Below are 22,759 nucleotides of genomic sequence, written 5' to 3'. Positions count from 1 at the left end.
TTTTCAGAATAAACTACTAATACTCAAGAATTTCTTTGGGTAGTTTTATAACACCTTTAATATAATGTCTTTTTCTCACCAGCAAGGATATAAAGATGATAAGGAGGTGCTATATGCCAATGCAAACATAAAGGATTACACTTCCTTTCATGATACTATTGATTACATGAGAGGTGCTTATAAAGCAACAAAACATTATATGAGCCATACCCTTATGATGAAGTTCAGCCTTTCAGAACTATATTAAATCTAGTGTATTTGTGTGAGACAAAAGTCAGTAAATTCTTTATTGATTTGCAAATTAGAAATATCTTAAATTATTACACATGCAGTCCATGACTTGCAGTACTCAACTTATTATCAATGTATAGAAGTTAAGAGCAGAGGAATCTTGAAGCAAAACCCCCACTCTGAGGACAACAGCTCTTACTTTGTAACTTAAATGTATGGTAAGGGTAAGGACCGGAGTGTGGGAGGGAGAGAGATGACTGAGAATAGGAGTGTAAACTTGAAGGGAAGGGACCTCTTTCATGAAGAGGCAGAGGTGGGTAAAGCATTAACAAAAGTAAATTATGTCTTTATTTCCTGCAAATGATGAGTGAAATAAAAGAATTTCAGGTTTCACTTTAACATAGCAGTAGTTTCGTAAGTTGTGATCATAATTGAAATAAAGTGAAATTGTTCATTTAGCAATATTCCTTTTGGACACCCACTATGTGCACATAACTGACCATGTTCCAGGAACATGGAAGCAAATAAACCAGATAATGTTTTTACCCTTGAGCTTTTCCGTCTACTATGAGCCAGAAAAAAGTAAAATTGGAATGTAGTAAGATGAGTGCTAAAACAGAACAATGCAAAATCAGGAACAGTTGGACACAGAACTAGAGATAGAGGCTCGTGTGCAAAGAACCTACCTGGAAATGTACCCTAAGAATTTGGATTTTATCCTATGGACACCTTATAAACACTGCCTTTCTGCTAATTATTTTAAGTGAACATCTAAACGGGTGTGCTTGGCAGCAATATAGCAGGAGAGGAATCTAGAAATGACTCTAAAAATATCCAGAATGATTTTCTTCAGATCAAATTCCAAGTAAGCCAATTTGTCCAAAATCTAGCACATGCTAAAATTAATCCTTACAATGAAATCTGATTACGTATTACACAGAACAGGAAATTTGAGAGGCTACCATTGTAAGAACACTAACCTCTGGATATTTGACAGAAAATTACAAAAAAAAAAAAAATCTGTTCCTACATTTAAATCGCTCACCAGCTTATTCCTCTACTCTCTCTTCTAAAATATTTGGTATCATAAAATCTTCTACCAAATAGAATGGAGCCAAGCAGAACATCAAAAACTCTAAATTTCTCAAAATGTATGCTGGAGAGGCAGCTTGCACCTGCAGACCCAAAAGCGAATGTGTTGATAATCAGGGATCCCAAACAGAGCTGCGCTAGAGTAATTTACTCAGTTAATCATTATATGGAATAGAACATTTGATTTCTGCACCAAAGTTACATTGAAGTAAATGCATACCTCACTCGATTAAGTAAAATACCACAAACAAAATCATTTCGCTCAGTGTGTGGTTCTTAGTAAGCACTCAATAAATCTAAGTTCTTTCCTTAGAGAGGGCACAGTATCTTATATTTTTGGTGTATGTACTTCCTGGCACATGGAGAGCAAGGTCTTCATGATTAAAAATCCTGTTAGGTGACTGATGCATGTCCTGAGTATATTGTGGGAAAAGTACACCATGCTTTAAGATATTTAAAATCAAAAGCCTGCAAGATAAGCACGGTGTTAGTTTGTTAGTATAAGTTTAAATCTGGGTCTTGGAGTGCACAAGCCAGAACAGACCTTCTCTCCTTTAACCAGCGAGAGAAGTAACCTCTTCAGGCAGGTGAGTGGTGAGGATTAGGAGGACAGCAGCCTCCGTTCCCTCTCTTTCTCTAGTGTTTGCTGGCTTTTCTAGACCTTAGCTACTTTTGAAACCGAGGTTTAATTTCAGTGATTTTCTAGTGTAAATAAAAGGGTTTGAGTTTCTAAGAAATTGTGTAATTGTTAGAAAATATGTAAGTTGAAGTATCTCTGAGCTATTTTGGTTTCTCAAGAACGTTGTTAGGGAACAGTTGCCAAAAAGCAGTTGACAAAGTAGGGCAGAGATTTTTCTATTCTATTTATTTTTTCCTTACCTTGGTCTTCAATCCTCTTTCACATCCTCTCTTCATTACATGAGTCTAGAATATAGTTTTTCATGACCTATTATCTCTTCTCCTGAGTAGTTAGACTCACAACCAGCACACGAATACATGTTGACACTAATACACATGCAACCCACCAACACACACATAGGGACATATGTACTCACATCACAAGGAAAAATACAGTTTTCTATAGCACCATTCCTGAAATATTGTGGGTGATGCATGTGGTCAAGTTGTAGAAACTGGGGAAAAAAGGAGAAAGTAACCCTGGTATGCTTTGTTGTCTATCAAGACATCTATAAATTTTAGGCATATAGATTCTTATTGGGAACTATATAACAACATACCCTCTGTGGGTTTTTCCACATGCCTCAAGTGGGTATTGACCTAAATACTGGTCACCCCAGGGAGGAGAGAAACAGGGAGGAGAGTTCCTAATTTCACAAGTTAACATCTCTACGGTTGGGAGATGTTTTACAATTGCTAGTGTGTCTGCTTAATTGAAAGTTTTTTTTTTAAGATTTTATTTATTATAATTGAAAGTTCTTTCTTTCTTAGTGGTACATAGCTGTGCATCCTACAATCTCTGTGCCTTAGATTCTTCAAAATACTTTATTTTTAAAGCAGTTGCCTTATAGGTGATACATTTTTCTGTGATCTTCGGTGTTTTAAAAATGTTAAATAACAAAAGGAGAAGGAATTAAAAATAATGGAAAAAATGAAAAGAAGTGCTGTAAAAACAAAATAGAAGCCAATAATGGAGCAATTCATGGCAGAATTAAATATTATAAGATGTATTAAATGCACTATAGTTTCTTGTATACCTATCCTGTCTCTAATTAGAGTTCAGAAGATCATGATGTCTTAATTACCTCTGAATTGCTCCTGGGGTACAGCACGTTTCCTGGTAACCTAGCAAACATTGGTTGAATAAATAGATTATAAAGTGAATTAAATATATTGTGCAAAATCATCTGAACCACATTTCTCAGATTTGTTAGGTGTTTTCTCGAACTATGTCTACTTGACCTAAGGAAACCAGACCTGCAGAGATCTTAAAAAAAGAAAAAGAAGAAGATGAATAGGACCAAATTATTATTTTTTTTTAATAGGACCAAATTAGAAGTGATTAGTTTAAGACTGTCTTTTCTTGATGATAATCATGTATTTTGGTGACATCATCCTCTACCTCAGTGGCTGAAAATACCTTATTACAATCCAGCAGCCTATCCTAGCAGTTAGAAGCAAGAATCCTTCCCTATTGACGTATCTTCTTCCGCTACAACACTAAATATTTTCTAATAAGACCTCTAGACTATCTTCCCTTTTTGAAGAAGGACAATGACTTCTTCATCTTTGTAAGTAAGATGCTTAGCACAATGCCCAGCATGTGGCGTTCTCTAAATTTTGGTTAAATGACAAGACCGAACGACAAAACTTTAAAAATGTAAAACTTGATAGTGCTGGAACTTCTAGGTGGCAGATCTAGGGAAATGTAGCCATGTGGTTATGTTAAGCATGTATGGCAAGCAGAATAATGCCGCTCCTCCCCGGAAAGATAGCACCTCCTACTCTCCAGGATCTGGGGAGATGTTACCTTATAGGGTAAAAGGGTTTTTGCAGTTATGATTAAAGTAAATGTCTCAGGATTATCGTGGATTTATCCAGTGTGCCCAATAGAATTACAAAGGTCCTAGTAAGACGGGGCAGGAGAATCAGGGTCAGAAAAAGAGAGGTGATAGAAACAGAGGTTAGCAGCAGCAGGCAGCCCCTAGGAGCCAGGAAGGGCAAGAGACTGCATTCTTCACGAGAGCCTCCAGAAGAAGGGCAGCACTACTGTCCCATTCAGAATTCTGGATCTCCAGAATTTTAGAGATCAAACTAGAACAGGTAATAAATTTGTGTGTTTTATGCCACTAAGTTTGTGGTAATGTGTTAACAGCAGCACCAATAAACTAATATAGCAGGTAAATCAGGAATAATTTGGCTTCAAATAGCAGGAAACTTAACCCAAACTGGTTTAAATGGTAAGAGAGTGCACAGGTTTACATATTAGGAATTCCCGTATGAGGCAGAATGGATTGCTCCGCTGTCTCTGTGGTATCAATAGTGAGGACATTTAATTTCTTTCTGTATCTCTGCTCTGTGTTTCTGTTCTATTGGCTTCATCCTAAGACCAGTTCCGTTTTAAATTTGGGAAGGCTGCCAGTAGCAATCGAAGTTAAATGCTTCCTTGTTCATTTTTAGCATGAAAGAGCCAGGCTTCTCATAATTATCTACTTTGATAGACTTGGACTAATCAGGGCCCATCCCTGGAGCTTCCCTCAAGGGCTACCTGTGACAGGGCAGATGCTTAAACAAAATCAGAATTCTATTAGGAAAAGGAAAGAGGAGAACACATCCAGATAAGATAAGAACAATGTCCTACAAAGCATATTACAAAATCTTGTGATTAGGAGAGTGTAGGGATGAAAGTGGTTAAACAAGTTCCAGAGATGTTGCTTCTAGGAAGCGAGCTCCAGCTTTTACTTGGCAATGTTTTCCCTTGTTCTGTAGGGACAGTTGTATAATAGAAGGCGCAGCAGCAGTTAGTAAAAACTCAAGACTCATTTTGCCAGGCTTAGACTGGCAGTTAGTCTGGACTTTCTTCCACCTGGGGAATGGCAACATGCCCAGCACGTTGGCTCATCATACCACCGTCTGGCATACCTGCTGCAGGTTGCTGAACTCTGGATTAGATTGACACTAGATAGCCTCTTGTGAGTCATCCCTAAAAATGGTACATTCCCTTTGAAAACTGATATGTTCCTTTATATACATTATTGCATCAAAATCTGCTTCTTCATGTATATTTTACAAGTATCTGATATAATTCTGAGCAATTTCCTAGCCAACCAGCTCTGTAGTCAGGCAGATAGAGAAAAGAGGAGACAGAGGGGATATTAATTGAGTAGTTACAAACTATGTATCAAGCTGTTTGTACTTCGTAAAATATTTTATTTAATCTCCAACTTTCAGTGCATTATTTTCTCCAGCTTTACAAAAATTTTAGAACCACTGCAAAGCTTGTAAATGCCAGACTTGTTACTTAACCTTAATGGAGGCATTATGATTCCCAAGCCCATGTTCTTTTTGTACTGATAGGGGTCACTCCCAGAGTTGGATATCTGTGAGACTTGCCCCATTCTAACACTGTATCTATGCTTTAAGGTTAATCCCAGAACTGGTCTTGATGTCCTATTGGGAGGCTGAGAAATCTGAGAAAACTTGCCCTGTTAGAGATGAGGAAAGGTCCCCCTGGACTAGTTCTAGAAAGGAATCTAGAATGAATCTAGTTGTTGAGTGGCCCCTTTAGGTTAGCTCTACCCCAGTTATGTCTATGTGAAACCTGAGTGCAAGAATTTATTGACCACCAGCGTTGATTACGGTAATCTGGCTTTGTAGTTATGGGCATATTCTTCCTCTGTCAAAGTCCTAAGCATTAGATGATTAACATCAAAGATGGGAGAAGACTCTTCAATATCCTTGTTTCTGGGTCTTCTTTCAGAAACAATATGAAAATTGCCCCCGCCATATCGATCTACAGCTCAGGATTGCTTCGGTATCCAGGAGACAGAATATGAATGGGCCAGACTAAGTTTCCTGGGGGCAGAGAGTGAATCTTATGAACACTATTTCTCCACTTCTAAACACAGTAAACACATAATTTGTGTGTCACTGACCCACATAAATTATTGTTATCAGAAGGAATAAATGAATGAAGGGATGAACAACTCAAAACATTTTGTTAGCAAAGAGGAAGGCAAATATTAGAGGAGGATGGTAACATCATGGTGAATGGGGCTAAATTTTGTCATTATCCAACAAAAATTACAAAACATTTTGCCTTAAAGCAGATCCCAAAGTCCCACATCTATATTGATGACCTCTAAAATACTGCAGATTTCACTGTTGGTATTCATGAGGTAGAAATGAAAGATCTTTTTACCCAATAAGCATCAAATGAATTTTCAGGCTTTGCAAAATTTTAGTGTTTGAAAGCATTTCTAGTTGCTGGCAATCTTCAAGAAAATGCCTAAAACAATTTTCAGAAATGCTTCTATTGAACTCTACTGAAATTACATTTTATGTAGTCCTCTGTGATTGCTTCTGCTTTATTGTTCAAGAACTGTTAATAATGAGTGAGAGTTTTAATATTCAGAAAACAAGCAACAGAATGGGACCCAACATTCTTTTATTTTCTTTAATAAAAAAAAAAGTAAAGACCCTGTTAGTCAGTTTCCAGAGATAATTTATTGGCATTTACATTGTTTAATTTATTTCTAATTTAGAGACAAATTGATAGGTAAAGAGGTTAAAACAGTTTGCCTTCAAAATGAGATAGCTCAGAGGTTTTCTCAGGAGCCGCAAAACATTCTTTCATGACAGTTGAGACTTGAAATCACAGAATGTAAATGATAAACCCTATAGCATATATCAGGAAACAACAGTGAGTTGAACATGGTCACCACTGTTTCCATTACTAGTTCCAGTGGATGTTTTCTGTGATGCGAAGTCAATTATTGCTTTTACTTCTACATTAGTGTAATTGGTTCTTGCTCTCCAGAGAAGAATTTATTAAGGCAATTTCAGTAACTAAAGTGAACAGGGGTTCCGATCTGCTACTGAATCTACTGGGAATGAATAATCCTATATTCCTTTAGATCCTAAGGGAATTCTTGGTATTGCTGTGTCTATAAAAACTTGCAAGGGAAAGCAGAATGGCACTTTTTTTTTTTTTTAAAGAAAATTGGTATGTTTAGTGACAACAATTTTAAGAAGCAGTACCTTTCAAAGTATTGATTATTACATGTTTTAAAGAACACTCCATGCATTCAGAGGACAGTTCAAGGGAATGTACAGAGCATGTGCCATTTTAAATAGTTTTTAAATTCCTAGTCGCTGTTAGGAAAATGCATGCCAAAGCTAAATTTTCAACAGTTCCTGCATCAAACCAGAGCTTTGGTAACTTAGCAAAATCAAGAGGGGCTTTTCTTTTGGGAAAGTTATTCCAAGTATGAAAGAGTGATGATGTCTTTCCATGTGGGCAAATTCTTCATACATCAAGTGTGCGATATGGAGAAGCATAATTCCCAAAGAATGGTTGCTTTTATTTTCGCCAACATTTTTCATTTTGAGTAAAATATTTTCAGAATGCCTAAGAGCTGTCATTATTTGAATATGGAGCTGGAACATCACATTTACAGCATATTTGGCAAATTTGGAATGTAGAAATCCAAAACCTCAATGAAGTTATTGATGCATCCTCCATACCTTCTGATGTTGAAAGAAGCCAGATGCTATGGGTGAAGCTAGATCAGGAGTCCTCAGGTGAGGGAGAGTACCTGCATCTGTACCATCTCCTAGTGGGACAAGGGTTGCTATAGTTTTTCTGGCCTTTTGAGAACCCAGATTCAAAGCAGTAGGCAATTTGTTACTCCATACAAGCTAAACAAACAAACCACTCTATTAGACGTCCATGCAGACATACTAAAGGCTGGAACAATCCTTTAATTCAGGTGAGGACAGGTAGTTCTGCCTCTATTATCTGGATTGTTGCCTTAACTCTCAGCTTTGCTTTGAAAACTAGACCTCACTTTGCATCCTCAGAGCAATATTAATTCAGAACTGACTTGGATTTGTTCCTTGGGCAAAAGGTTAAGTGATCCATAAATTTATTTCCCCGTAGATTTGGAAAAAGAAAAGTAAATATCACAGTGATTTGTTAGCCAGGTTTTGCAGCAACAGAATCATTGAATATCCCTCCTGCCGCCAAGGTCCATGCCATGTGGTGAATAGAAAATAATTAAAATATTTATGGCCCACCCACATGAATGATGCCAATGACCAGAAAGATCAAATCCTCAAAGAAATATAATTAATAAGGAATGGTTCTAACCTGTTTCATGTTTGACCAAGAATTAAATTATGCTTCTTTGCACATTTGTAATGGAATTTATCTCTGCAAAATGGCTTTTTGTTAATATAACTTCACTGTGAAAAAATGCTCAGTATCTCTAAACAAAAACATATTTGTTTCAAAATAGAACCTACATTTTTCATGACCTAACCTTAGATTTTGTGGTTCCCTTTCCAGTGACTCAATATTATTATAATAAGTACCTTTATGACTCATGGCAGGTGCTCCTCTGTGCATCAGATTTTGTGACTGTAGGTAATAGCCTTTAGCCTTAAACACTCTCATGGAGGAGGGGGTGCTCAAAATAATAGTGATGGAGAGATTATCAGATATGACACCATCCTCTCTTGATAACGATAGCTCCGGTCTATGCACTCCCTGGAAGTTTTTATATTGAATTTTATCGTTTTCTAAATGAAGAGTACTGCCATCATGTCCCTTTGTCTCCTAGTAATTGTTCAATATGCAGTCAGAGATCAGGTGTATTCCTCTGGAAGTTGTGAAAAGATGTGCCAGCTATAAAAAGTCATAAAGTAGAGAAAGGACCCATGAGATCAACTTGTTTGACCTTCTGCCTCTTTAAACATGACAACTGCTAAGATCTTCCATAAGAGAGTCCTGGGTGTAAAGAGTACTGGTGAAAGCCAAAGACTGGCCCTGAGATCCCCACCTCTGTGTGTTTGCTCATCCTGAAGCCTCTACCCTACCTTAGTACCCTTTCCTCACTTTCCTACCATGTAACATGTAACTCCATTCTATCAGCAAATCTTTTATTGAGCACAATACCCATGTGCTTGTCCCTGGTAATGGAAAGATGAACAAAACATATTCTCAACCTTCACAGAACTTAGTTGAGTGGGGGAGGATAGGCCCTATTTAAGATTATCACAAATAACTATTTAAGTAGTTACATGTTGTATGGTGCTGTGAAGAGGTACAGGTACTATGGTGGCATGTAAGAAGGTGTTCTAGACCTTGTCTAAGAGCTCCAACGTGGCTCCCCAAAGAAGAGAATGCTTAGACTAGACTTTGAGGGAAACTCATATAATGAAGAAAAGGAGGTGCTCTGAGGAAAGAACATTCCGATCAGAACCGAATTTTTGAAGGTTGGGAAGCAGGAGCTGGGTAAAGTAAATGGAAGGGAGATTATGTAAATCATAAGGCAAATGAGTAGCTATCAAAATTCACTCTATTGTGTGACATTTGTTTAAAGAGAGATAAGAGGAAGATGCTGGGAGACCAGAGTGAAAGCTGTTGCACTAGTTCATGCATGAAGCAAAACTTCCATCAATCTCTGTTGATAAAACAGTTTAGCCCACCCACCTGGTATCACTGACCTATTTCTCCTCTACTCCAGGCGATTAATACATATTTAAGATACCAGATCTAGAACTTCTAAAAACAGCCTCATTAATTTGAATGACCTATTAACCTATCCCAAGACCATCTCAGAGCACCTCAATTTAAAATCAAGTCTCAGTTCTTTCATGAACATATTAAGAGGAACAAAATTAAAAGCATTATGAAAATATAATATACTTTGGCTTCCCTTGATTATGACCACAAATTTGAGTTGCCTCAAAGCACCTGCTCTTCACCAAGGCATGAGAGCTACCTGAACTGTATTTGTTATGTTTTTTCTCAAATAATTTTCATTTTATACATCAGTTCTCCTCTTCCACGTAAATAATACTGGTGTTTGTTAGCATTTCTCTGTGACACACCAGGTTATACAAGTTAAATTGGACAATATGCATGTAGCTCTATGACTGTTTCTCGGATATGATCCTGCACACAGGAAACTGCTGGTATTCAGTGTGGTGACATATTTCTACAAAAGAGAAAGGTTAGAATAATTTTCTTCCCCACAACTGCTATCTCTACTTCCCCCCTCCTTATCCCACTTACAATATGTGTAAATGTCTTAAGTAATCTTGGATGCCCTCCTGGTAAACACTGTGCATTCCTCTCCAGGCAGAAGGTAGGTACTTACATGCCATTGGCAGAACGTGTTCTCCAGGCAGGAAAACTTTTCCATCTCTTCAATTTATGCAGTAGGCCGCCAAACATGCCATCTGCTGATCTGGTTTCCAAAGCATATGCTGCTTCTTCGATCGGCAACGTTGAAGACCATGTAAAAGAAGTTCTATTTAGGAGAGAGTTACTGAAGCATATACAATCCAGTCACTTCTGTGCGTTCAAAAGTCTATTCGTGGGTCAAGTCCTCATACTTGGAACATGTTAGATTTGCCTTTTGCAGAATTGCTGTCACTAAGTTCCATTTTCATTTAATTCTTTTGACATAGACAACCAGAGACAGCTATAGAAACTTCATGATTATGTTTGCCTTCAAATAGTACTGAAAATGCTCTAGAACATTAATAGCTATCAGATATCAAGCACTCGTGATATACCAAGCACTCACAGATTTCATTGTTTTAGTGGGCAGCGTAACCAGTAGTTCAGAGTCTGGCTCTAGAGCCAAGCCACCAGGGTTCAAATTCTGACTCCATCACTCACCCTTCTAGGCTCTTTGGTAACTTCTCTAACTTCTCAGTGCCTCATTTGTATATTGGCACAGAAGGTAGTCCCCTACGTTGAAGTGTTGTGAGGATTAAATGACTTAGTAAAGTACTTAGATGAGTTTGTAACACATATTAAGCATTATGTAAGTCTTACTTAGTAGTATCTCCTTTAAACCACACAAAATCCCCGTTTAATATACGAAGAAACTGAGACACAGAGAGCTTAAGTAGCTATCAGCCAGGCACTCTAACTCTAAGAAGCTAACATTATAGTCTCTATTTTTTATATATACTCAAAAAAAAGTGTTTAGACTTTTTAAAAATTAAAACTATAAGCTTATTTTTAGACTCAACAACCAGCAAGCATAGATCCAAATTTGAAGTTCAGTAATGAAGACCTCGTGATGAATTTTCTGGTTGCCATTTGCAAGTTCTCTCTTTTCATGATCATGAATTTCCATTAATATTTCAATTTAGCTCTTAAATTATCTGTACCGTTTGTTAATAACCACCTTATGTTCCAAAAAAGGGAAAAGTTATGACTATTGGGTTTTTTTGGTTACACTCTGTAGAGGAAAAAGTCAACTAAATATGGAAAACAAAGTTCATCCAGTAGAGAAATTTTGTTCCAACAGGGACCACCGAGGAAAGAAAATAAAAGGACACAGTATAAGAATATAAACTGGAGAGAACTATTTGCCTTTGAGCAGCTGCCAAACTTCTCGATCCCAGCTCCTCACGGTCATAGACAGACACCTACACTCCAAACCCAATTAATTTAACTTTTCCAAAAGTTAAATTCCTTCCCACCGCTATGCCTTTTTATGTACCACTTCCTTCTACTCAAAATGTTCTCTATCCCCTCTTTTTTTTTTTTTCCCTTCAACTTCTTTTTATTTTTAAAGATTGGGCTCAAATATCATATCCTCTGTGAAGCAAGCATTGTCTGACACCCTTAGGTAATTAACACCTCTCCCTCTTTTTTGTGTTTTCAAGATGCCATATACATAATACTATTACAAGATTCCTTGATTCACTTGCGTATTCTTTTCCCCAGTCTTATTGAAATATAAGTGACTTACAGCACTGCATTAGTTTAAGGTGTACACAAAATGACTTACATACATTGTGAAGTGGTTACCACGGTAAGTTTAGTTAACTTTCATCATCTCAAAAAAGTTTCTTTCCTTGTGATGAGAACTCTTAGGATTTACTTTCTTAGTAAATATAGCTCGCAAAAAATAACTATAGTCATCATGTTGTATAATATATCCCCAGCACTTACCCGATAACTGGAAGTTTGTACCTTTTGACTTCACTGAATTCCAATTCCAAACCCCTTCTCTACCCAACCTGTGCTTCTGATAACCACCAATCTGCTCTTAATCTTTTAACAAATATTCTCTGAGGCCTGCTATCTGACATTCTGCGTTGAACTGGAATTAGCACGCAAATGTTATTTTAAAATCGGTGCCCAGGACGCCTGGGTGGCTCAGTGGTTGAGCATCTGCCTTCCGCTCAGCTCGTGATCCTGGGGTCCTGGGATCGGGTCCGCATCAGGCCCCCGCAGGGAGTCTGCTTCTCCCTCTGTGTCTCTGCCCCTCTCTCTCTCTCTGTCTCTCATTAATAATTTTTTGAAATATTTTTAAAATGATAGATAAATAAAATTGGGGCCCTGTTTGAGTAATTCTTAAGAATTGTTACTTGATTTGTTAATATAAAAGCACATCTAATATCATGCTTCTAAAATACATTTTTATAAATATGCATAAAAATAATTTAAATAAATTAGAAGCTGACTACAAAGTCATGGGATAATTTTATTTGGCTAACTCTTTATTTCAACATTCAGGCAAATTTGAGAACTTGCTTTGTTCCCATATTTGCTCTTCTAATCCAGGAGCATGGAGTGTCTTTCCATTTCTTTGTGTCTTCCTCAATTTCTTTCCTAAATGTTCTCTAGTTTTCAGATCCTTTACTTCTTTAGTTAGGTTTATTCCTAGGCATCTTATGGGGGTTTGGTGCAATTATAAATGGGACGGATTCCTTGATTTCTCTTTCTGCTGCTTCATTATTAGTGCATAGAAATGCAGCTGGCTTCTGTGCATTGGTTTTATGTCTTGTGACTTTGCTGAATTCCTATATAAGTTCCAGTAATTTTCTGGTGGAGACTTTGGAGTTTTCTATGTAGAGTATTATGTTATCTATGAAGAGTGAAAGTTTAACTTCTTTGCTGATTTGGATGCCTTTTTTTTCTTTTTGTTGTCTGATTGCTGAGGCTAGGACTTCCAGTACTATGTTGAATAAGGTGAGAGTGGACATCCCTGTGATGTTCCTGATGTTCCAGGAAAAGCTCTCCACTTTTTGCCATACAGAATGATATTAGCTGTGGGTCTTTGGTATATGACTTTTATGATAAGGTATATTCTATCTTCATGTTGTGGAGGGTTATTATCAAGAAAGGATACTAACTATATTTTATCAAATGCTTTTTTCTGCATCTATTGAGAAGATCATATAGTTCTTATTCTTTCATTTATTAATGTGGTATATCACATTGATTTTGCAGTTGTTAAACCACCCCTGCAGCCCAGGAATAAATCCCATCTGGTTGCGGTGAATAATCCTCTTCATGTACTGTTGGATCCTATTAGCTAGTATCTTGGTGAGAATTTTTACATGCATGTTCATTAGGGATATTGGTCTGTAATTCTCCTTTTTTAGTGGAGTCTTTGTCTGGTTCTGGGATCAAGGTAATGCTAGCTTCATAGAAGGAGTTTAAAGTTTTTTCTTCCCATTTCTGTTTTTTGGAACAGTTTCAGAAGAATAGATGTTATTTAAATGTTTGGTAGACTTCCCCTGAGAAGCCATCTAGCCTTGGACTCTTTTTTGTTGGGAGATTTTTGATTACTGATTCAGTTTCTTTGCTGGTTTTCCATTTCTCCCTGATTCAGTTTTGGTAGTTTATATGTTTCTAGAAATGTATCCATTTCTCCCAGATTGCCTAATCTGTTGGCTTATAATTGCTCTTAATATTCTAATTGTTTTTCTTTGGTGTTGGTTGTTATCTCTCCTCTTTCAGTCATAATTTTATTTATTTGGGTCCTTTCTATTCTCTTTTTGATAAGTCTGGCTAGGGGTTTATCAATCTTGTTAATTTTTTCAAAGAATCAGCTGATCTTTTATTTCTATATCATTTTTAAAAACTATTTTATTTATTCATGAAAGACACACAGAGAGAGGCAGCAACATAGGCAGAGGAAGAAGCAGGCTCCCTGTGGGGAGCCTGATGCAGACTCAGTCCCAGGACCCCAGGATCATGCCCTGAGCCAAAGGCAGACACTCAACCACTGAGTCACCTAGGTGCCTCTGATTTCTAGGTCATTGATCTCTAATCCTTATATCTGTTCACTTGCTGGATTTAGGCTTTATTTGCTGTACCTTTTTTAGCTCCTTCAGGTATAAGGTATTTGAAACTTTTCTTCTTAAGGAAGGCCTGTATTGCTATATACTTCCCTCTTATGACCACATTTCCTACATCCCAAAGGTTTTAGACTATCATGTTTTCATTTTCATCTGCTTCCATATATTTTTTAATTATTCTTTAATTTCCTGGTTGGCCCATTCATTCTTTTGTAGGATATTCTTTAACCTCAATGGATTTGTGGTCCTTCCAAACCTCTTCTTGAGGTTGACTTCAAGTTTCATTATCATTGTGGTCTGAAAATACCTATGGTATGATCTCAGTCATTTTGTACTGGCTAAGACCTGATTCATAGCTTAGTATGTGATCTATTCTGTAGAATGTTCCATGTGCACATGTGTATTCTGCTTTAGGATAAAATGCTCTGAATATATATCTGTTAAGTCCATCTGGTCCAGTGTGTCATTGAAAGTCCTTGTTTCCTTGTTGATCTGCTTAGAGGATCTGTCCATTGCTGTGAGTGGGGTTTTAAAGTCCCTTACTATTATTGTATTATTATAATGAGTTTCTTTAATTCTGTTATTACTTGGTTTATTTATTTGGCTGCTCCCAAGTTAAATGCATGAATATTTACAATTATTAGATCTTCTTGTTGTATAGACCCTTTTATTATGATATAGTGTCCTTCTTCATTTCTTATTACAGTCTTTGGTTTAAAATCTAGTTGTCTGATACAAGGATTGCCAGTCCAGCTTTCTTTTGATGCCCATTAGCATGATAAATGGTTCTCCACCCCCTCGCTTTCAGTCTAGAGGCCTATTTGGGTCTAAAATGCTTTTGTTAAACAACATATTGATTTTTGTTTAATCCATTCTGATTTCCCCATGTCTTTTGTTTGGATCATTTAGTCCATTTACGTTCAGAGTAATTGTTGAAAGATACAAATTTAGTGCTGTTGTGTTACCTATAAAGTAGCTGTTCCTGTAGATTATCTCAGGTCCTTTCTTTGCTACTTTTGGGCATAAAGGATTCCATTTAATATCTAATACTTCTTGCAGGACTGGTTTAGCATTCACAAATTCCTTTAGTTTTTGTTTGTCCTGGAAACTTTCTCTCTCCTTCTATTCTGAATGACAGCATTGCTGGAAAAAGTATTCTTGACTGCATATTTTTTCCATTTAGCATGTTGAATATATCATTTCGGTCCCCTCTGGCCTGCAAGGTCTCTGGGGACTGGTCTGCTGCCAGCCTTATGTGTCTATCCTTATAGGTTAAGGACCTCTTGTCATGAGCTGCTTTCAGGATTTTCTCTTTATCTCTGAAATTTGCAAGTTTATTATGTATCAAAGTGTTGACCTATATTTATTGATTTTTGAGGAGGGGGTTCTCTGTGCTTCCTGAACTTGAATGCCTGTTTCCTTCCCTTAGGCTAGGGAAGTTCTCAGCTAAAATAAAACTACTGCCCCTTTTTCCCCACTCATTTTCTGGGACTCCTATATTATGGATTTTATTTCACTTTATGGAATCACTTAGTTCTCTAAGTCTACCTACATAATCTAATAGTTTTTTTCCCCTCTTTTCAGCTTCTTCTTTTTCTGTCCTCTTTTCATCTTCTATATCACTGATGCACTCTTCTGATTCATTTGTCTCATTTTATGGCCTCCACTTGGGACTGCATTTCAGTAACAGCATTTTTAATTTTGGTCTAACTAGATATTAGTTCTTTTATCTCTATAGTAAGGGATTCTCTAGTATTTTCTATACTTTTTTCAAGCCCAGCAAGTATCTTTATAATCACTGTATTAAATTCTAGTTCAGATATTACTTACATCTGTATTGATTAAATCCCTGGCAGTGAGTACTAACTCCTATTCTTTATTTTGGGGTGAATTTCTCCATCTCATCATTAAAACAAAAGCAATAGCAACAGGAAAAACACCAGATCCTGGTTGTGTTTTGGTGTACTAGTCAAAAAGAAGTTAGATCTCAAAATAAGAAAGGATATATATGTATATCATATATATGTATAAATATATATGCATGTATATAAATACATATATGCATATATATAAATTAAATACAATGAAAAGAAACAAAAAATTAAAGTGTATATATAATGCATATATATTTTTTAAAATGAGAAAATAACTGAAAAAATAATAAAAGACTAAAGAATAAAAATACAAAGAATGCTACTTATTGCTTTCCCCAAGAGCTAAAGCTTTGCAGCCCTCTCTGATGGGTAAACTCAGTGTGACGGGGTTATTGGTACTGAGTTGTCCTGTTGCACTGATGACCTTGTCCTAGTGGAAACGGGCCTCCAGTGCAGGAGGCAGTGGCTCCAGACTCCACTAGGTGGAGCTGTTTTGCTCCCAGAACTAACCATTTGCACCCCGGCTCTTCAGGGAGCCTTCACAGAAAAGCAGGCAATTACTCTTGTCTCCCTCACTTTGTCAGGACTCTGTTCACTCAGCCTGTGACCAAGTGTGTTTGATCTCAGGCATGTGACTGCATTTCAAAACCCCCAATTTTAGTTGCTTTACAGACCCTTGCTATTCCTATAGTGTGTGTGTGTGTTGGGGGGGGTCTTGCCAACTTCTGATTTTTGCTGGATCCTTCCCAGGAAAGCAGTGGCACACCCATGCACCTCAATTCACAGTTTATGACAACACAGAGCAGAAAACTGGCACCTAGGCTCACTGTTCTCAGCTGGCTTCCCCACTCCTATGCCTGGGAACTCCGCCACACTTCGGCACCCCTCTTCTTGTGACCGCAGGGATCCTGGGGTCCCACTGTCACACCACCCCTCTCCCCCACCTGAGCACCTTTAAGCCAGGGACAGTCCCCCCCCCCCCCACTGTAGCAGACTTCTAAAAGTTCTGACTTTGCTCTCCTCTGCTTATAATACTGTAATAGGAGCCTCCCCGAGTAGGCTCCCTCAGCTACATCCACTGGACTCAGGTCTCCACACCACCCACGTTCCAAACACTGGTTGCTCTTCTACTTGTACACTTGCAGCATTCATTTCCTCAGATTTCCAGTTGATCTCTCAGGTGTTCAGAATGACTTGAACTGTCTAGTTGTATTTGAGGGACGAGACACACCGAGGGTCCCCCCCTACTCCTCCACCATCTTTGATGTAAGGTGGTATCTTAGTGTGGTTTTGATTTGCATTTCCATGAAGATTAGTGTTGTTGAACATCTTTCCGCACGTTTCTTGGCCATCTGTATGTCTACTCAGGTATGTTGCCTAATTTTAATGAAATTATTTGTCCTTTGATGTTGAGTTGCATGAATTCTTTATGCATTTTGGATATTAACTCCTTACCAAATAGATCATTGGCAAATATTTTCTTTTAGTAAAATGCCTTTTCGTTTTGTTGGCTCCCTTCACTGTGCACTTTTTTTTTTTTTAAATTTTGATTGCTATAGTCTCAATTTTTTATTTTTGCTTTTCTTACCCTTGGCCTGGGGAGACCTATACAGAAAAATATTGCCAAGGCTGATATCCATGAATGTACTATGCTTTCTTTTAGGAATATTATGGTTTTAGGTCTCACATTTAGGTATTTGATGACCATTTTACTTCTCTTTTATCAACTTAGGAGACTTTTACTTATTTTTCTTGGCTGATTGCTATAGCTAGGACTTCAGTACTATGTTGAATAAATGTCTTGAGAGTGGGCATTCTTGTCTTGTTCCTGAACTTGAATATGATGTTAGCTGTGGGTTTTTATATATGGCCTTTATTACGTTAAGGTAGGTTTGCCCATATCTACTTTGTTAACATGCATTATGACATAAACTCTTAAGTTTTGTCAAATGTTCTTTCTACAAATATTGAAATAATTATATAATTTGTATCCTTCATTTTGTTAGTGCAGTGTATCACAAAGACTTTGTATTTATTGAACCATCCTTACATCTCTGGAATAAATCCCACTTGATCTTGTTTAGCGATCTTTCTGATGTATTTTTTTTTTAATTTGGTTTGCTAATATTTTGTTGAGGATTTTTCCATCTGTTTTCTTTCCTTTCTTTCTTTCTTTCTTTCTTTCTTTCTTTCTTTCTTTCTTTCATGTCTTGTTTTGATATCTGTGTAATCTGGCCTCTTAATAAAGTTGGAAGTGTTCCTTCCTTTTCAAGTTTTTGGAAGGGTTTGGAGAGGATAGTTACTATTTTTTAAATGTTTGATAGAATTCATTTGTGAAGACATCTTGTCCTTGACTTTTGAGACTTATTTTTTTTTTTAAGATTTTATTTATTTGTGAGAGAGAGAGAGAGAGCACAGAAGGATATTCCAATATGCATGGAATATCTTTTTCTGTCCTTTCACTTTCTAGAAGTGACTTTAAGTCTGATGTGAGTTTCTGGTAGACAGCATAGAGATGGTTCTTTTATAAAATAATAATTTAAGCTGCTATTTGAAAAAATTCTAAAAAATCTGTTCACTCTATATCTTGATTGGAGCATTTAGTCCATTTACATGTAATTAGTAATTGATATGTACTGAGCTGAGCAGGGAGCAGGATGGGGGCTTGATCCCAGGACCCTGAGATATCCATGCCAAAGCCAGAAGCTTAACTAACTGAGCCTCCCTGGTGCCCTCTTAGAAATCTTTTTTAATTACCATCGATTTTGTTATGAGTCTATTCAAATTTTATATTTCTTTTAGATTCAATCTTATATGTTCCTAGGAATTTATCCATTTGGTCTAGGTTGTCTAGCATGTTAGCATATAATTTTTATACCACTTTTTTTGTAAGATTGATTTATTCATGAGAGATACAGAGAGAGAGGGAGAGAGAGAGGCAGAGACATAAATGGAGGGAGAAGCCGGCTCCCTGCAGGAATCCAATGTGGGACTCGATCCCAGAACTCCAGGATCGTGCCCTGAGCTGGATGGAGACGCTCAACCATGGAGCCACCCAGGTGTCCCTATACTACTCTCTTATAATCATATATTTTTCTGTGTAGGTTGTAACTTCTCTCACATTTCTGATATTGTTTATTTGAATCCTCACTCTTTTCTTCTTGATTGGCAAAGGCTTATCAATTTTATCTTTCAAAGAATTAGCTCTTAGTTTTAAAGTCTTCATTTATTTCTTCTCTGATCTTTATTATTTCCTTCCTTCTACTAACTTTGGGCTTTGTTCTTTTTCTAGTTCCTTTAAGTGTAGGGCTAGATTGAGATTTTTCTTGTTTCGTGTTTTGTTTTTGAGGTAGGCCCATATCACCATAAACTTCCCTGTCATAACTGCTTTTGCTCTGTCCCAAAGAATTTGAAACATAGTGTATTTCTTCTTTGATTTCTTCATTGACCTATTGGTTGCTTAGTAACATTCTGTTTAGCTCCATGCAGGCAAAAATTGTTCCTTTTAGTTCTTTCCTTATAATGGTTTCTAGTTTCATATGATTATGGTCAGAAAATATGCTTGATATGATTTCAGTCTTATCAAATTTATCGAAATCTGTATTGCGGCTTAAGTTATGATCTATCCTGGAGAATGTTCCATGTGACCTTGAAAAGAATCTGTATTCTGCTGGCTTAGGGTGTACTCTTCTCTATGTATTTTTTATGTCCACCAGGTCTGTTGTGTCATTCCAAGCCACTGTTTCCTTATTAGGTCTGGATAATATATCTAGTAATGTAAGTGGGATGTTAAAATCTGCTATATGATTGTCAATTTCTCTCTTTGTGTCTGTTAATATTTACTTTATACATTTAGGTGCATTTTTTAAAGATTGAATTTAAATAAAAAATTAACATACTATATTATGAGGTAGAATTTAGTGATTCACCAGTTGCATGCAACACCCAGCACTCATTGCTTCAAGTGCCCTCCTTAATGTCCATCACCCACCTATCCCATCCCTCTCTCACCTCCCTGCCAGCAATCCTCTGTTTCCTGCAGTTAAGAGTCCTCTTATGATTGGCCTCCTCTCTGTTTTTGTCTTATTTTATTTTTCTTTCTCTTCCTCTATGTTCATCTGCTTTGTTTCTTAAATTCCTGCATATGAGTGAGATCATATGGTATTTGTCTTTCTCTGATTTAGGTGCTTTTATGTTGGGTGCATAGATATTCATAACTGTTATGTCCTCCTGTTGTATTAATCCCTTTATTACTCTGTAATGCCCTTCTTTGTCTCTTTTTACAGTCTTTCTAAGTCTATTTTGTCTGATGCAAGTATTGCTACCCCCAGTGTTTTGTTTTGTTTTGTTTTGTTGTTTCAATATGCATGGAATATCTTTTTCTGTCCTTTCACTTTCTATAAGTGACTTTAAGTCTGATGTGAGTCTCTGGTAGACAGCACAGAGATGGTTCTTTTATAAAATAATAATTTAAGCTGCTATTTGAAAAAATTCTAAAAAATCTGTTCACTCTATATCTTGATTGGAGCATTTAGTCCATTTACATGTAATTAGTAATTGATATGTACTTATTACCATTTTGTTAATTGTTGTCCGGTAGTTTTTGTAGTTCTTCTGTTCCTTCCCAATTCTCTTGCTCTTCATTAGTAGCTTGGTGACTTTTAGTGTTATGCTTAGACTCTTTCTCTTTTTCTGTGTATCTATGTAAATTTTTGGTTTGTAATTATCATAAGGTTCATATATACCATCCTGTTTATATGGCAGTCTATTTTAATGGTCAAATTTTTTTTCTTCCAAGTTTTTAAATTCCAGTTAGTTAACATACAGTGTAGTATTAGTTTTGGGAGTAGAATTTACTGCTTCATCACTTACATACCACACCCAGTGCTCATCACAAAATGTACCCTCCTTAATCCCCATCACCTCTTTAACCTATCCCTTGCCCACCTTCTCTCCAGCAGCCCTCAGTGTGTTCTCTATAATTTACAGGCTGTTTTATGGTTTTCCCCTCTTTTGTTCCCAATGTTCATGTATTACATTTCTTGAATTCCACATATGAGTAAAATCAAAGTATTTGTCTTTCTTTAACTGACTTAGCATAATACTCTCTAGTTCATGTTGCTGCAAAGGACAAACTGTCATTCTTTGTTATGGCTGAATAATATTCCATTGTGTATATACCACATCTTCTTTATCCATTTTTCAGTCGATGGGACATTTGGGCTCTTTCCATAATTTGGCTATTGTTGATAATGCTGCCATACATCAGATTGCATGTATCCCTTCAAATCAGTATTTTTGTATTCTTTGGGTAAGTACTCGGTAGTACAACTGCTGGGTCCTAGGGTAGTTCTATTTTTATATTTTTGAGGAACCTCTATATTTTGTAGTGTGGCTGCACCAGTTTGCATTCCCACCAGCAGTGTAAGAGGGTTTCCCTTTCTCTGCATCCTCACCAACATCTGTTGATTTCTGTGTTGTTCATTTTAGCCATTTCTGACAGATGTGAGAAAACTACTCATTGTAGTTTTGATTTGTATTTCCCTGATGATGAGTGATGTTGAGCATCTTTTCATGTGTCAGCCATCTGTATGTATGTCTTCTTTGGAAAAATGTCTATTCATGTCTTCTGCCCATTTTTTAACTGGATTGTTTTCTGGGTGTCAAGTTTGATAAGTTCTTTATAGATCTTGGATACTAACCCTTTATTAGATATGTCATTTGCAAATATCTTCTCCCTTCCAAAAGCTGCTTTTTATTGGTTGTTTCCTTCACTGTGCTGTGCAGCAGCTTTTTATCTTGATGAAATCCTAATAGTCCATTTTTGCTTTGTTCCCTTGCCTCAAGAGATGAGTCTAGTAAGAAGTGCTATGGCCGATGTTGTAGAGGTGGCTGCCTATGTTTTCTTCTAGAATTGGGATGGTTTCCTGTCTCATGGTTAGATATTTAATCTATTTTGAATTTGTGTGTATAGTGTAAGAAAGTGGCCCAGTTTCATTCTTTGGCATGCTGTCCAGTTTTCCCAACACCATATGTTGAGAAGAGACCTTTTTCCATCGGATATTCTTTCTGATGGTCACTTAATTATAAAGCATTCTCCAAGCACTCTATTTTTACTCCGCTTCCACATTTTATGTATATGATGTTATATTTTACAACTTTTTATTTCATGTATCCCATGAATAATTTTTGCAGATATAATTGATCACACCACTTTTGTGTTTTAACCTTGATCAGTTTGCTTTTATCAGTGACTTTTTTTCCTTTCATAATTACCTTCTAGTTATAGCCTTTTTTTTTTCCACTTAAAGAAGTCCCTTTAAAATTTGTTGTGAGGCCAGATTAGCAGTAATAAACTCCTCTAACTTCTGTTTGTCTGTAAAATTTTTTATTTCTCCCTCGCTGCTAAATGATAATCTTTCTGGGTAGGATATTCTTGGTTGTAGTTTTTTTCATTCAATACTTCAACTATATCAAACTTCTTGCTGGCTTTCAAAGTTTCAGCTGAAAAGTCACCTGATAGACTTACGGGATTTCCCTTACCTTATCGGTTTGCTTTTCTCTGCTACTTTTAAAATTCTCTTTATTTTTTGTCATTTTAATTATTATGTGTTTTGATGTGGACCTTCTTGTGTTCATCGTATTTTGCATTCTCTGTACTTCCAAGTCCTGGATATGTTTCCTTCCCCAGATTAGGGAAGTTTTCTGCCCTTCTTCTCTCTCTTATCCTTCTGGGACCCCTGTAAATTGAATGTTATTACACT

The 22,759-nt window shown here is 36.8% G+C and overlaps 1 protein-coding gene and 1 long non-coding RNA gene across 7 annotated transcripts in view; one reads left to right on the top strand and one right to left on the bottom strand.

Moving 5' to 3' along the window:
- SPAG16 (sperm associated antigen 16) overlaps positions 1 to 22,759 on the top strand; it is a 911,935-nt gene that overhangs the window by 853,910 nt on the left and 35,266 nt on the right. Inside the window, exon 17 of one of the 6 annotated variants that reach the window (XM_077885070.1) lies at positions 11,334 to 11,371. The exons of the other annotated variants lie outside the window; for them this stretch is intronic. Within the exon in view, the coding sequence (XP_077741196.1) occupies positions 11,334 to 11,356 (23 nt within the window). The 3' untranslated portion in view covers positions 11,357 to 11,371. Of the gene's footprint in view, positions 1 to 11,333; positions 11,372 to 22,759 lie in introns of those variants that run through there. 6 annotated transcript variants of the gene reach the window in all.
- Positions 8,300 to 22,759, bottom strand: part of LOC144305931 (uncharacterized) — a 34,754-nt gene continuing 20,294 nt past the window's right edge. The window contains exons 2-3 of the long non-coding RNA XR_013372961.1: positions 10,167 to 10,281; positions 8,300 to 8,689 (exon numbers count right to left, since the gene is read on the bottom strand). This is a non-coding gene — a long non-coding RNA (uncharacterized LOC144305931). The remainder of the gene's footprint in view (positions 8,690 to 10,166; positions 10,282 to 22,759) is intronic.

Source organism: Canis aureus, chromosome 36, assembly GCF_053574225.1.
Source record: "Canis aureus isolate CA01 chromosome 36, VMU_Caureus_v.1.0, whole genome shotgun sequence".
Classification (NCBI taxonomy): domain Eukaryota; kingdom Metazoa; phylum Chordata; class Mammalia; order Carnivora; family Canidae; genus Canis; species Canis aureus.
This window is presented reverse-complemented; position numbering and strand designations above follow the sequence as displayed.